This window comes from Eleginops maclovinus, chromosome 17 (assembly GCF_036324505.1).
Source record: "Eleginops maclovinus isolate JMC-PN-2008 ecotype Puerto Natales chromosome 17, JC_Emac_rtc_rv5, whole genome shotgun sequence".
Classification (NCBI taxonomy): Eukaryota; Metazoa; Chordata; class Actinopteri; order Perciformes; family Eleginopidae; genus Eleginops; species Eleginops maclovinus.
The window spans coordinates 6969071-6985182 of record NC_086365.1 but is presented as its reverse complement, the minus strand read 5'-3'; the positions used below and the strand labels follow the sequence as shown (position 1 = coordinate 6985182).

The 16112-nt window shown below is 40.6% G+C and overlaps 1 protein-coding gene across 1 annotated transcript in view; it reads right to left on the bottom strand.

Moving 5' to 3' along the window:
- The window catches only part of pawr (PRKC, apoptosis, WT1, regulator), a 50389-nt gene that overhangs the window by 3062 nt on the left and 31215 nt on the right, over positions 1-16112 (bottom strand). Inside the window, exons 3-6 of the mRNA XM_063905655.1 lie at positions 15292-15417; positions 8570-8604; positions 4471-4579; positions 1388-1492 (exon numbers count right to left, since the gene is read on the bottom strand). Coding sequence (XP_063761725.1) covers positions 1388-1492; positions 4471-4579; positions 8570-8604; positions 15292-15417 — 375 coding nt within the window. The remainder of the gene's footprint in view (positions 1-1387; positions 1493-4470; positions 4580-8569; positions 8605-15291; positions 15418-16112) is intronic.

The window sequence follows — 16112 nt, the reverse complement described above, 5'->3', positions numbered from 1 at the left end:
GCTTCCTGTCCGTGTGATGTTATCAGCGGGATGCAATATTGCTCTCAGTGTTTGCAGAGCGGCTGTGAGTATCATGGGGATAATAACCCGGCAACGTTTATTGGACTAGTTGCTGAGATCGGGACATTACAGATGAAAGTGTCTTATATCCCCTGTTTTTCTTTACAGATGCTAAAAACTAGATGTATTTATTTAATTTAGTTGTGTGCGCCCTCTAACAATATAATTACTTAGATTTGCAAGACGTGCATAATGAATAAATACTTAATATTGTAGCTCACAAAAACTCTTTTTAAACCCAGAATCATTTGTTATTTTATACTCATTTAATAATTACTAATAATATTATTAATAATGACTAGTTCATGACTAAATACAACTATTTCATATCTTTTAACAGGAGACATGTTTTTGCTTTTCCTCTTACTTACTAAGAAAACAAAAAGGATATTAAACTAGAGCTGTAATCATAGCAAAAAGTCCAAAAGCCCATCAACTCAAAAAGTGCCATGTTCACACAGCTGGATTAAAAACCTCACGAATGAACGGCGTTTTAAATACAAATGAGGCCTGGCAGGCAGCGGTGGAATAAAGCCGGTCTATTGATTGTAATCTTTTTTCTGGGACGACTCACAATAGCTCACTGATTGGCTGAAGATTGCGAGATTGTAATTTGGTGATCATTAAGTTTGGCCTGAGGCTCTACTTTACTGAATGTGAGGTTTGAATTCTGAGGTGAATCAAAAGAAAGTAGAGTGAGAGATTTAACCTCATAGCCCTGAAAAAAAAAGGATTGTTTTTCAAAGTTGAAGACTGTGGAATAGATGGTGCTTTCAGCTGCATCTGCACACTTTCTTACACATCAATCTCTTTTATTCTTTGCTTTATCCAACAAAACGATCTGTCAAAACCCTCTTGGGGGAGAACTGCCTAATATAACTGAAAAGCCCTCAAATTCCAGCCAACACAAAGTAAAAAAAACATATTTTCAGATTAGCTTGAGACGTACAATCACGTCTGAGATTCTTATCCACCGGGCAGCCAATTAGTTTTAGCTGGAGAAATCAATAAGACATTAATGTGGCATGCAACACTGTGAGCAGAAACTTTGAGGCTGACATGTCATCAGACCCTGGTGAAACAAACTGTACATGCAATGCATATAACTACTTGCCGTCATCTTGTTAGTGTGTAGATCCAAAATTAGCAGTTTGTTCGTGTCTAAATCCTAATGGACTGCAAACAAATCAGAGTAGAAAAACACAAAGTGGACTAAAATGCCACATGATGAGTTCCAACCCACGCAGGCCGCCCACACATGAGACCACAAAGGGACGTTGAAAATATCAGACACCAGAGTAGAATAAAAACCGTAGGCTGGACTCACTCTATTCAGCAAGTCGATCTCCTCCTTCAGCTTCCCGATGAGGTCGTCTTTTTCCTCGTGAGCCTTCAGCAACCGCTCGTTCTCCTGGCGCTCTCTGGCCAGCTCCTGCAAACACACACATATTAGCAACAAAATTACATGAATTATAGAGTCTTTTAACAGAAGAAAAGCTTCACACAATTGCTTAAAACTGTAATTACCTCAGTTTTATTGGAAATGGCAATTGTCAGTTTCAAAAACACTCCCCCTGGGGCATTGCTCACTGAAAGGATTTCAGTGAGAGAATGATACCTCTTTCTTAGTCATATTCTTATATTGTATATTTATATTTCTAGTAAACATTTCCTCTTATTTATTATTTGTGTGTTTTTAAATAGACTTATAGTAATAGTTAACAACTTAAAGAGGCCCTATTCTGCTTTTGGGGTTTTCCCTTCCCTGTAGTGTGTTATATAGGTTTTTGAGCATGTATCAGAATCAGAATACCTTTATTCGAGGCCAAATGTACATTGTTACAGCAAGTAAAGAGCCAAAGATAGCTTAATATCAGTCAAAAAGCATGCATTAAAATATTAAAGATAAAACTAGAAATTACACAATTTACTAAATGCACAGTGACAGTTAAGCGATATAGCAGCCAGGTCAACGTATATAATACGCAGCCATTTAGGGTAAATACATATTGCACAACAGGAGTGTTATGTGTGTGGGGGGTCTACCAGGGGCCGGGGTGGTTGTAAAGTCTGAGCGCTGCGGGATGAAGGGCCTGCGGTATCTCTCTGAGACAGCGCGGGTGAAGCAGCCTGTCACTTTGTCAAGTGGTCTGCAAAGGCTAAAATGTGTTCTCTCCAGAGTTCTCTCCCACACACTCCTCCCCACACCTGCCTGAAACGCCTCCATTGGACTCCCTTATTTACTTCTGTGACATAATGACATCACTTGCACTTCTATGGGCTAGCCCTCCATCATGTTGTACCTGATCGGCTAAGGGACGGGACCTCTTTAATTAGTTCACCAATCATGACAGAGCTGCCAGCTAACCAATCAGAGCACACTGGGCTCTGGTTTCAGGCAGAGGGAGAAAAAAGAGGTGCTGCAGCACAGGTATGAGGAAAATAAAGAGCTTGTTGAACATTAAAGCATATAAACATGTCACAAATACAGTTATAATCCTGGAAATGAGACGAATATGGCCCCTTTAATTGCTCATACTTCCAAATTCCTGTGTGACTTTACAATAAACCTGATTCTGAAACAGCACCTCTGATCGTGCTACGTGGCTTTCCTTCAACTCTGGGTTGTGGTCTGATCTTATTTGGCGTTGTAGAACAGGTTTCACTGTGAGAAATATCGTTTAAAGATCAAACGTACTGTTCCTGTCGGTACTTGTGAGGCTTATGAAAGTAATGTCTAAGGATTTAACGTTGCAGGCTGGAGTCTCAAGAGTTTTACCTGGCAGCAATCTCATACGAGCCAACCTTCGACATACCCACCCCCGCCTGAGGAAACAATGCACAAAAATAAGTGCATGAAATGGGATTTTAGAAATGGTTCCGGAGCTTTTACTCAGAGAAATAGCTCACATTAAAGCCACTGAGGTCAAAGCTGTTCTTACTTTAAAAAGCTTTTTTCAAAAGCCACCAAAGTGACATTTTATTGCGAGTTTTTTTTTGTTGCAGTGGCAGCAGTGAGGGGTTGAGTGTCAGATTGGAGTGGTGTAGGAGGAAAAGACATATCTGCACCGTAAAAGGTCATCGCTTCAACAACACTGAGGAGGATTTCTGATCCGCACTTCTCAACCATTAAATCACAACTCGGGCAACCGATCAAAGGTGTCAAAGTGAAAATTCTTCTGAACAAAGTGCAGCAGTTAAAGGCTCTCACAACTGTGGGAGGACATTCCAAAAAAAAAAAAAAAAAGCTATGAAAAGTTGATAGGATTTGGAAGTTATGGCATATACAACGGATCATTCCTCTGTGATTTCATATTTCCATGGTGGTTTGGGTCGATTCAGCTTAGGCTACACACAGGGAAAAAGAGGAGGGAAAACCCAGTGAAACATCAGCTTCCTCAGGGCTGCTCTCATTGGCTGATATTCCTTCAGAACATCCTATTTCAAGGGTGAATCTGACACCTTGACGGTAACACGCTTGGCATACTGGAAGATGATTTAACGCCACAAGAAAGCACGTTAAAGGAAGAGATCATGTATGTTTTGGGTCAGGTCAGGATAGCACTGTGTATGTCCTCAGTGTCAATTTACAGACGTGAAAATGACTTTGAGTAACACATATGTTGAAATGTTATTAATTACATCTAATAATGTATTTTTTTAATTCATAAATATATATTCTATAATAAAGAACATCTGTATTGCTTCAACAGACTTATATTCTTGAGACTTTTAATCACAAATCAGCTGCTTTTCCACCTTAGTGAAGGGAGATGAATTTAAGAAAATAAAGAATTTAAAATGATATATAATTTAACAAATGGCCTTGATTTAACGTGGCCAACATGTAATGAGCTGTTCATTTGCTATCTGATTAAAACGGTGGAATTGATTAAAAAAGAACAGAGAAAAAGAGCAGAATATTAAAGAGAACATTTTGTTCTTATTCCATCATTATTCCATCTTATTAAAAAAAAGAACTGCTGTGTGAATCACTGAAACTCATTGGCCAAAGTAAAAACCTGCAAGATGTTCCTATAAATATCAATAAAACTCTCAAGAACAGCAGCACTGACTCACAGCAGGGAGGAGATCAAACCTGCCAAAAATGTGTATTCTGACTCATCCGGACCCAGATCAGATGCCAATGAAGTAGGATATTTATGAAGTACACTATCGAAAAACCACACACACATGCACGTTATATAATAAGATGTGCATTTAAGAGTGAGCTGTTTATCACTACTGTTTACACTTCCCGTTTTGATGCTTATCTCTTCCTGGCCCTAGCTTGGTGACACACACTTTATGAAGCTATTCCTTTTAGACACAGTGTAACTGGCTTGAGTTTCTCTAGGTGGAGAACGACTGTAACCTAGCACAATATGAACCCAGGGGCGAAAGACGTACCGTCTCCAGCTCCTCCATCCTTTTCTCCAAAGTCCCATCTCTGGCTTGACGGTTGTGTCGTTGTCTGCTGTTCCCCCCCGCCTCTTCCTCAGACCCCGGGCCTGAAGAGCTGTTCCAAACACACAAAAGCATAAACACGACATTAGATGCAACTCAAATGCTCATTCATTTATTTTTTTACTTTGAATTCCTAAATTGTTCTAGTGAAAAATAACATTCTTAGAAAAGATGAAAAGTCGCATTAAATGACTTCATTTCCCCCATTCACATAATCTCTAAGGGAAAGGCCATTTTTAATTTAGGCTCTATAGTAAACCTACCTTAATATACTATGCTGGCTATTTCTCCTCACCATATATAACTCCTGATGGCAGAGAGGAGGTCTACATTTATTCATCTAAATATCTAACTTCTACAGTCAATTAATATCTGTTTAAAAGTGAAGGTAACTCAATCTGCAATGTGACACATACACATCACCTTTCTGGAGCATTTTGTGGCTATTCCCACTATTTAAAGTGTCCAATACTGTATTCAGACTGTCTGAAGTTATGAATCAGGGCCACATTAGGAAACTTTAATAGGATGACACATCCATCATTAAAAGAACAGGTGGGAACATTTTCTGCTTGCCCTTTCAATTAGACATGCATTATTAACAACCCTCTGCCTTTCATTCCATTATTGGAGAGAAGAGGCCGCTAAGGATTTGAAATGTTGGTGCAAAAAGGATTCTGATTATGAAACAATTTACATATTATAACTTCAAATAGGCTCAAGAATGGCGGGGGTCACAAGAGGTTTTTGTATGCAGCTCGAGCAGAACATTAAACTTTTCTCCTGTTCACCTTCTCGCTACTTAGAGACGGATTCCGGGGCAGCGAGGAAAGAATATTCATGCGCAGGAGAATTTCTTACTGACATTATTACGATAACGGGGAAAGTTGGAATGAGTTGCTGGCTCTGCACCCACAACTACACAACTCTCCCCGGTAGGAACACACTGTGCCAGGTTTATAAATCCTCCCTGGGAATGAAAATGATTCTGTTCGTCAGTGGGCTACACCGGGTTGTCTGAAGGGGGCTGTCTGCGTGTTTCAAGACAAAGGACAAATATAAGTCCTTTGTACCATCTGCATTCTTTTCAGGATCTGCCAACTACGATGCTCCCATTATTAAACAACTTTACAGTACTTTTGTTGTCCCGGTCTACAAATAATATTCTGCAGACTTAAAAAAAACATCTTTTACTTTGAATAGATCCTGCAAAAAACAGAGAAAAGAAATCACACCATGATGAATTAAATGATTTTCAATAGATATGAGAATAATGAGAAAACTACCACTCCCTCTTAAATCATAAGGCAATTGCAATACGAGTCAAATTATTTGCAAAGATATATATACACAAAACTCGTGAGGCTTGCCTCTTCATTTAATATGTTAGTCTTTTTGTTTTACTTTGTCTTTATTCTGATGCACGCTTTAAATTTCCCTGCTGTCAGACAAATATGGGATTCCTGATACTGAGACACAAGCCACATGGTGTAAACATACGCTTAACATCTTGACTCCCCTCCTTAGTTTCCTTCCTCTTTGAGGCTTCTCTGGCATTTCTAATTCCCAAGCAGAAGCAGCGTTTTCCTACGACGTGACATTTACAGAACCGACGGCTTACTCTTGCTCATTTTTACAGAGAGCCACACAAGAGGGAGTGCTTGAAACGCTATCCCTGGCACTCGCCAACGCCAAGATAACGTGTATTTTATTTGTCTCTCTCATGCAGTCTTCAAGGATAGTCTTTATCGGCACTAGCACACACGCTAACCGCTTTTGCATGGACACACGTATACATTACATAGCGTGACAACGAATGCGTCCGCTCTGTATGAGACCGTAATAAAAGCCACAAAAGAATGGCATGGCATGTGTGCAAACATCCTTGCATGTCATCGTGATTCAAGAAATATCTCCCTGTTTGTACACACACACAAACAACACACAGCAGGTGTTGAAGCTAAGCCTAAACATCCATGGCCTCGATACTAAATATCACACTGCGGCCCATTAGCACCCTGCAGCGTGAGGTCTGGGGGAGAGAGAGGCTGAGCCAATCACGCGCCCTCAGGAGCCTCAGCGGGGGGGAGTGGAGAAAGCTCTGACAGGAGAGCCAATAACAGCAGCAGCCACAGGTAGAACTATGTATCGAACAAACTCAAGTGTCAATTTGTCCACAAACGACATGGGAAACCGCGACACGCAGTGCTCAAACATCAGAGTAACAACCCGCCTCACCCTGATACAAGCCAAACCCGGAAGAGTAAGGACACATCAAGCCATTCAGGGCTGTTTATAGCTGGGGAAGTAATCAGTCATATCTCCACGTCTCTTTGAATACGGGGGGGGGGGCTGATGAGATTTCAAGTTTTTTAAGTAGGCAGGGCTGGAGCAGGTGTATTTTGGTTTGTAAGACTTAAATATCTTAAGCCACCTGAACTATTTAAAATGAGTTAGAATTGGTAGATAGTTTAGCTAATACATTGACAGGTAGAAGGATCTTCAGACACTAAATACAGGGTTAGAAAGCTAATAAGCAACAAAAGCTTCATAGTTTTATCAAACATATTTAACAGCAGAAAAAGCTAAGTTAAGTGTTAGATATTTGAACTCATCTATGGACCCTTTTCTGTTAGCTCTGGAATTAAGCAGCTATGCTCCTAAAAGTTGTTGCTTTTAATATTTCTAAATGCCTGAAGTAATCTCCAACATTTCTAAAATTGTATTCCCAAAGAGTTAAACATACAACCAAAATCATCAGACATAAAGGAGGTAATAGAGGTATTGGAAAATGGAAACCCAGATAAGTTGAGAATAGGAGAGTTTATGTATAATACTGAAACACCCAACACCAAACAAATACCCTCAAAACTAAACTAATCTGACCCTAACTAGTATATGGTCCAAAAACATGTATAATATCAGTTTAAATATTGGTTTGAAATAGATAAGACATTCTAAAACGCACAGTATAGCTCCTAAAAATGAGATCTCAATGGGAGATATGGTTAAATAAATATAATACAAATTATAGGATATATCAGAACGGCGCAGAACACACTCAGTTCAAACTGTTCAGATGAATCTAGAGACAGGATAAGGGACTCAAGCAGGAGAGGCTCAGAAAGAGGGGAAATTATAGTTTAGACACGTATCGATAAAGTTGCTCTGTCAGATTCTTGTGCTGCCCGGCCCACCTGGCGAGTTTTCTGCTGCAGAGTGTCCATGTGAAGCCGGGCCAGCTGATGAGAGCAGCCGCCCTCTCTCCAGGCCAGGCTGAATGTCAGCTGCTGAACACGGTCGTTTGGCCACGGCGTCAAACAAAAAAAGCTAAATGAATTCATGCTGGACACGGCAAGGTTCTCAAAAGGACTTCAGCACTTTTTAAGTCGATCGTGTGTCAACGGCTGCATTGTGAGGATTCATTTAATCACTACAATTTCCTTCAAGAGTTTAGTCACTCGTATTTAATTTGTAGGGAAGCATAATGGAAGCAGATGAAAGCATATTTCATTTCGTCCACAATTTCTGTGCCAAAACTTCTACCGTAAATTCTAGGAAATCAAAAGAAAAGTATCTGTCCAGAAGGAGTTGTTGGTGCAAGCTTCAATCTTTTCTGAAGTTTGAAAGCCTCTTATCAAGTGCAATCTTGTAAAGCAATCTTGGCCGAAATGGAAAACTGATTTTGGACTCCAAACCTTTAAAGCAAATGATGGTTCTTGAGAACGCCCTACCAGATACGCAGGGAAGAGACGGGGCTTACGAGGTCCAGATGGTGTCCTGTCAACCACTGTTCAAAAATGTCATTAAAAGGCATCTATTTTTGAGCCATCAAACATGAAAGAGCAGCAGGGAGGCAAATAATCCACATTGAAAACACCAGGAGAAGGGCTTCGGACCCCTTCAGAGGGAATCTGCTCTCGTAATTAATGACTCGAACTGTGTTTCTCATCCCGGCCTCTGTTCCGTCTCCTGACACATTACTAGTGATGCTGAGGCAGATAAACTCAGCTCCAAGTCCCGATAATGAAAGGACACTCACCTCTTGTGGCGGCCGCTCCCAGATCTGGGGGTTTCCTGAAACAAAATGGAAAGAATCACCTTACACAAACAATAACTGCAGAGTTTGAAGAGTCACATTTTACACGGTAATACAATACGTTTTAATCAGAAGAAGTATTTGATTCCACAGAGAAGTATTTACTTTAACATTATGCTTTATGTTTCCTTCTCTTGTATGAATTTTCTCTGCAGCATTTTGTGTATTAGCCTGTTTTATGTGGCATTCTTGGAGAAACTTCATACTGAAGATTATCGTAACTAAAACTTCCCTTTAAATCCTTTGAAATTAGTGCTTTGCAGCTGATTTCATGAAAGCAGTAGATATGAGATGAGTTTTTAGGTATCATTTGTTTGGTTCATCCTTGGGTGGAGAGGGTTCGCCAAAAAGGAAAAAACCCCTCCATCTACAGGATAAGACAAATGTATCAGGAGACTCATTTATAGAAAGCCTTAAGGTTGTACGCGACTGTTTTGCTGCCACTGAGCTTCGATATAGATGAGCTTTGTTCCATTTAATAGTCCAACAGGAGCCCTATAGCCCCAAGTTGTGGAAGGCAATCTTGTTTTGCAACATGTTTATCTTCTTTTCCCATTATTGTATGATCTAAAGGTTGCTTAGATCATACAGCAGTGATGCTCCCTTGAAAACGGCCTGCGGTTAAAAGAGCATTTCCGTGGAAAAATGAGGTGTGTGAGATGAATACGCATCCCCCCCTATCCTGAGGTCTTGTGCGGTGAAGGGTCCCAGGTTTGATCGAGGGTCCTTTGCTCTGCGACTATCTATCAGTCAGAACTTGGCTTTGGCGAGGGGGGAAACGGTGTGCCCGCCTCTTAGCATGCACCAGCCTCTGTGTCTCGGTGACATATCATCCATCAGCCGTGGATGAGATACCGAGCCCTCATCTCTTCCCTGGCTCAAGCCTGGATAGATTTACTAAGATGGAGGACAGTAAGAGGGCAGTCCGCAGCGGCACAATAAATAATTCATCTTCTGCGCACCTGATCTGATTCAGGCAACACCTGGATCTAAGAGCACTTGATGCTATTTTAGAAAAACTGACATTTTCTAGGATTTGGTGTAATCCCACAGCTGCCCGGGCTTGACTTGAAATGCCAGTTGTTCTGTAGCTGTTCAATATTTTCCATACACTGTCACTTCAGGAATTTAGTAAAAGACAGATGGATGGTGCTTGGCCTAAACCCATTAAATGAAATACATATTATTGGACTTTAACCAATGAAAACTTTTAGAGAACATGTTTAATATCAAGAGTTTGCATAATGGGGTTATAGACAATAACGTTAGGATTCAATTAAGGACTTCAAATGTCCTAAAAGTTTTTGAAGTTATATTTTGTTTGATTTAAGAAGTTGAAATCGTGATTTTCCATTCCTTGAATTATTCGTTTCAGTACTACTACCACTGTCAGACTGGAGCCTCATATATAATATTTTTAGTTGAGATGTAATATTGTTTTCAAGCAGTAGTTAACCTCTATGAACGCCTCCAGTCAACAGATCACAGGGAAGAAATAAAAAATGTTGTCTATATGTAAATGGGTGTTTACTCTCTTGCTGCCACAGTCCAGTGTAAAGTTGAATAAAACCCAACAGGATCTTTGAAAACACAACTGACCTGGAAACCCAGTCTGCTGGTTTCCCACAGGAGCCTGACTACATAGGAAACATTTGTTTCCCAAGAAACGTTAATAAATCTGTTTTTGTTAAGATCCAACATGGGCAAGTTTCATATTCAAAGTCTGTCTGCCTTCTGACGAGGGTCAGTGGACTGGATTGATTATTTTCCGTGGTGAAAACAGGTTGAAATAGTCAAAACAACAATGTGAGGGGAGGTCGGAGCGGACAGCAGACGTGGGGAGGCGATGCCCATCCTGTAACAGTCAAAACAAAAAGCAAGAATCTTTCTTTTATGTGAGTCTGAGAAAAGACCCTTAAGCTAAAGCACAGTGAGGTTATCTCCTGCATCTGGTGGCTAGCGTGAGAATAAATCAACCGTATGGGACTGGTATGAATTAAATCCTGAGTAAAACAAGTTAGAACCAGCTAAATAGACTGAACTGTGCAATATCAAACAGCTTATAGCAGACATCATAAACTGTGCATTATTATCTTTAATACATCACTGGACACATTGTAATATACACATTTCTATAGATTTGTTATTGTTATTATTTTTCCAAAAATATAGTTCTATGTGCACATTTTTACTTTATTATTGCTCTATTGTTTTGACTTACAGTTTTTATTTAACTTGCTTTTACAATTATTGGTGTTCATTTTATGTTTAAAGGAGCAACTTATGATGAACCCAATTCCCCTGGTATTCATATTCTGATGATTAGTTCTATCACTAAGGGATAAACTGATCACCGGTACCCCTCTGTGACACGAAGCCCGGTTGAGAATAAAACCATATTGTGTTTGCAGAAAACATCCCATTACCGCTGCAGCGTTTGGCAGTGTTTCACAGAGTGCACACCTCCTGTCTGGGATATGAATCTGCGAGACAAGGTCAGTGTAATTCATGGGCGACTTCTTCACTGCACACAATACAAAGCCTGTGCAACTTTATTTATCATGCTTGAGCGGCGCTGACAGCTCCCATAAGCCCCGGCTGCAGAGCTACTAAGAATACAGAGACAAATATCAACAATAAAACAAGTACTTTATCACTGAGCTAGAGTAGGTGCATTTGTTTGTAGTGTAAGGAACGCTCCAGGCCAATTTGAATGTGTGATACAACACACAAATGTCTTTGTTGAGCATTCACGGCTTGATGGGATCTACAATATGTGTCTGCAGCTTGTTAAATTCAGAAGGAATGCCACTTTAGTCCATGAAAAGGTGGCTTTCCGTCCGGCTGCCTACAGCGAATCGCTCAAAGCATTTCTCTGAACACGTTTCTCTGATAAAATTCACAATTTTACTGGAGGCACTCAATCAATTCAAGAGAGGGGCTCTTCAAATACACATGCCTGACTGGCATTTAGAAAAAAAGACCGTATACATGAACCAGAAAAACATGCTAATGAAAGTCCCTATCCTGGGAGAGATCACAGTTTACTGTTGGTATGAAAACATTGCTTACTGCAGAGATTTATTCTTATGACGTCCACGATTGTCATGATAATTATGGGCAAGCTTAACTGTGACGTGGGCTCTATTGTTATGAGATGTGTTTGCTGTTTTCTCACATACTGTTTTCATTTAGACACTAACTCCACGGTCTTAGTCTTTGATGCTGGCTGGAGAAATAATTGTGAGAATGCCAAACTGGAACATCAATGAAAGGCTGAAGATACGAAGGATTAACCTGCAGTGTACAATGCACATACCTGCAGGAAGTCATGTTAACCCTTTACCCTGCGCAGCTATTGCATGTGTATTATTCAAAGGCATTTTATTTGCTTGCATTGCTTGTACTACAAGAATTTGCAACAGCACCTTCTTTTTTAGGTTTTAAAGTACATCTGAATCAAGCGGAAGCGACCCTGTTTTGCTGTTAGGATTTAGTTCACTCTCTCAGCAACTAGCTTAAGTAGTCTTGCAGGTATCGGTCCAGCTAAGGATAAATATTAGTGTGATTCAGTTGGCTTATACAACTGTAATCCTCAAAATCTTGAATCAACAGTTATGAGGGTGATCAAATATTGTTTCAAGCAACACGATGAAACTCAGTTTTCTGTCATCACCGGGGCTGCTGCTGCTGCTGCTGGCTGAAACGCCATGAGATGGTGGTGAACATTTCCCTGCTGTTCAGACAGCATGCTCTGCATCAGCACCGCTTTTTGAGCTGAAAGGTGCTAATTAAAAATGCTAATAAGGCCTGATAAAAACGAGCTGGGTGGAGGTTGTTAACAGTGTATGTTTTCTATGTGATAGAGAGGCAATACAAAAATATGATGTGGCTCTGCAGTGGACCTGGCGCCACGTTTAACACAGATGATCCCGAGGAATGTTACATATGGTTCTGACTGCAGGATCACTGCAGCAGGTTTCATGTAATACTTGCATACCGGAGGGAGGTAAGGCCTGATAACCAGGACCACATGCCTGCAGAGGGCCTCTCGCACCGGCACATATCAGATACATTAGTCCTGTCTCACAGGGGAAAAGGTGTGTGTCCATGCACACATACACACACATATATCGACTCTATAAGCAAATAAACCGCTGCCAGAGCTGGACATGAAAAGCCAGATGAGTTGCAATCTTCTCTAAATTCGTATCTCTTATTAAGAATTTAGTCGAACTGCTACCTGCTCTCCATTCAGATTTCAGACTTATAACTAACTTTATTGCATTTAAAATAGAGGACGATAATCATGGAGTTAGTTTATCAGATACAACCTGTGCATACTATGTTTAAAATTTCAACCTTAACTTGTTTACTTGAGTTTATAAAATGTCCGAAAATAGTCAAAACTTTCCATCATAATCTCGCAAAGGTTGTTTGTCTTCCGTTTTATTTGACAAGTTGCGATATTATGAGAAGACTTCTGTTGATAGAGTGTGCGGAGGAACACATGTCACAGAAAGAGATGGAAAACACACATCAGTACAGAATATAAAGCATCTGATAAACTATTTCAGATCCTTCATGTTTCCATTATGCTGCAAACAGAGGAGTCACAGCTTGTTGTTGTTGTTGTTGTTGTTGGGAGATGATCTGAAACTGTTAACAGCCCTCCAGCCCTGAGTTGAACTGAGCTTCTTGTAGAAACAAACATTGTGTCCAGATATCTTGATACTAGCTAAGAGGCCTGACTGGACGCGGTATATCATATCAGGCCTGACACGGCAATCTCTGTCTCTAGTTGATAAATGGGGCCCGAGAGGAGCCGCACATTTTTGGGATGCTCCATCTTTACAGATGACTAACTGACAGCTCGGTAGTAAATCTGCTGACCACTCTGGACCTTCTTTATTTCTCCCAGACTGCCTCTTTATGAGCGGGCTGGCACCGGACCCCCAGCAGATTATGAATGTCATATGAGTGACAGTGAGACATGTAAAGGCTCGTTTCTGCGTTACCACATCTGGAGTGCGTTAGGCGTCATGCTGTGAGAATAGATTCGGCATTCATAAATGGACATATTCTGTTTCAGATGTTGAAGGTCTCTCAGTATTGATACCAGGAAGCAGAAACAGATCCCACAGAATGGCTTGTTTATTTCCTCACTGGACTACCTTATGTAAATAGTGAAATCCTCTGCTTTGTATTTTCTACATCTCAGCAGGTGCTGTCACAGTCTTCCTGTTAGTGCGGTGTTTGTGTACATTTTTCATACACAAGCCCCTCGCTTCGAGTAAACAGCCTCAGAGGTTCCAGCCTGAAACAGAAAAGGCCTGCTGATGCAGAACTGCCGATCCATCTGGAACTCTGAGCAGGATCCCTAAGAGCAGCGTTTTGATTTTTTGTTTTCCTCTCGAATAGCAATTTTCGTGTAAATCAGACGGTGTTTTACAGAAATACAAACGGAGAGGAGGTTTCAGTCGTTCTTACACAGCTGGATGCTGGATTTCATTTCCTGCGTGTGCTCTCAATTTGTTATTGAAAATCCTTCCGCGTGTTCGAAGACGAGTTTGAAATTGCACCCAAAGCACTTTTGGATATGAACTACTTTTCACATGGAAATAAAAAGCCTCAAATTACATGAGTTATTTCTGATTTGGTTTCATATTTACTAATTGATTTACTCCTCAGACGCTTCCTGGACTTATTAAGAGGAAGAGCAAACTGTCTCTGCACAGGTTGACTTTTACTAAACAAGCAGTTTTGCTTGCCAAGATCAAAAGACTTGTTTCGTAGATTACTTAGTGAGTCACGTTGTTAAGAACCAGACACCTTATACCAAAGCACACTAACACAGGGCCGCAAATTATGTTTGATTTATGTGGCTTTGAACCTTGACAAAGGGGGGGTTTGTGAAGTATCGAGTTCAGCTTTTTTTCTAAGACTAATGTTTGTTTTATAATTCTTAATTGATATTTTGCATAATTGATTAATGATTTGGTTTGAAAACTATTAAAAAGCCCAGGGTGAATTCTGTAAACTGTCCGTCTAACATCCCAACATCGGAATATATTCAGTTTACAAGGATACAAATCAGCCGCAAATAGTTCTACTGCAGAAGCTGAAAATAGTGCTCAATAAATGACTTAAAATAATGACTGATTGGTGAAAATGTATGTCAGCTAATATAGGAATGGGCATTTCATCTCACTGCTCATATTGATACACTAAAAACCCATGTCTCTGTAGAGTCACACTGACAGAAGCTGCTTTCCACACATCTCAGGCTTATAATGTGTGATCCACCAGCCATAGGAATTAGACAATTACACCACCACAAACCGAAGGCCCCAGACATGGCAGTAACAGTCTCTCCTGGTAGCTTTAAGAGGATTTAAGGATATTTATTTGTTGCTTTTAACCGATTTCACAGTGATGATGAAATGCCGAGACACCTCAGGGTTTTGCATCACTTCAGCCTGTCACACAAACTCCTGAGCTCTGTGTGTCTCTCTGAGCAACAGTGCCTCTGTTTGGCAGGAACCATGTACAGTATCTTGCTTGTATAGAGTGGAAAATAAGACCATGATATGGAACCTATGAGCACGTGCAGTTAGTTAGAAAAATATGTGCATCCTCCTCCCTCCTGTCTCGTCATTTATTACCATTAAGTGTCCGGTGGCGGGGTCAGCCATCATGGCCTCGTTCTGGAAAGTGTTGGCCTGCACTAGCTCCTCCTCCTGCCTCCTGTTCTTCTCCGCTGCGTCATCATCGTCCAGCTCATCCAGGCTCTGAGAGAAGAGGAAGATGATAGATGAGTTTTGATCAGCCTCTGGAGGCTCGAGTACAGTCCCAGAGAGCATGTATAACAGGCAACACAAGAAATCAGCTTACAGGGAAGTGCAGAAGAGGAGAGTGGAAGTTTTGGCGGTTTTCACTGATGCCGGCATCCCATACGAAGCCCTTTGGGCCAAATTTCCTTTCTTACCAGAGTGTATTTTTGACATACAGCAAATTTTAAATTGAAATGCTTATTATTTTTGACACGGAAAGCTATGTCCTTGCCATGCCAATGAACAGCAAACTGTTTTTTATTGTAGTGTCCGTTTCTGTCTTTTTTATTATTTTGCATACAAAGATGCACAACTGTGTAAATTGAAGTTCCCTATAATCATTTTATAAATTCTGACTTCAAGTTGTGTCATGCTCATGGGATCTTGTAAAAGAAACCTGTTAGAAACTTGTGGGTGAACATGGCCAAGACGATCAGTTTTCTCCAACAGAAATGTGTCAGTGCTTGTAGCGTGTCTTCTATGTCTTCCTCTGGTTTTTGGTATTGAGAAACCAAATTTCTTATTTACTCTCAGTAAAGAAATCAGGTCCCTGCTGACAGTCACTTGGTCACTTCAGTGCGCACTGACAGATGCGTGGTGACAGACGAGGTCATTCCCACCATAACAGCGATGCTGACCTCTGGCTCATTGCA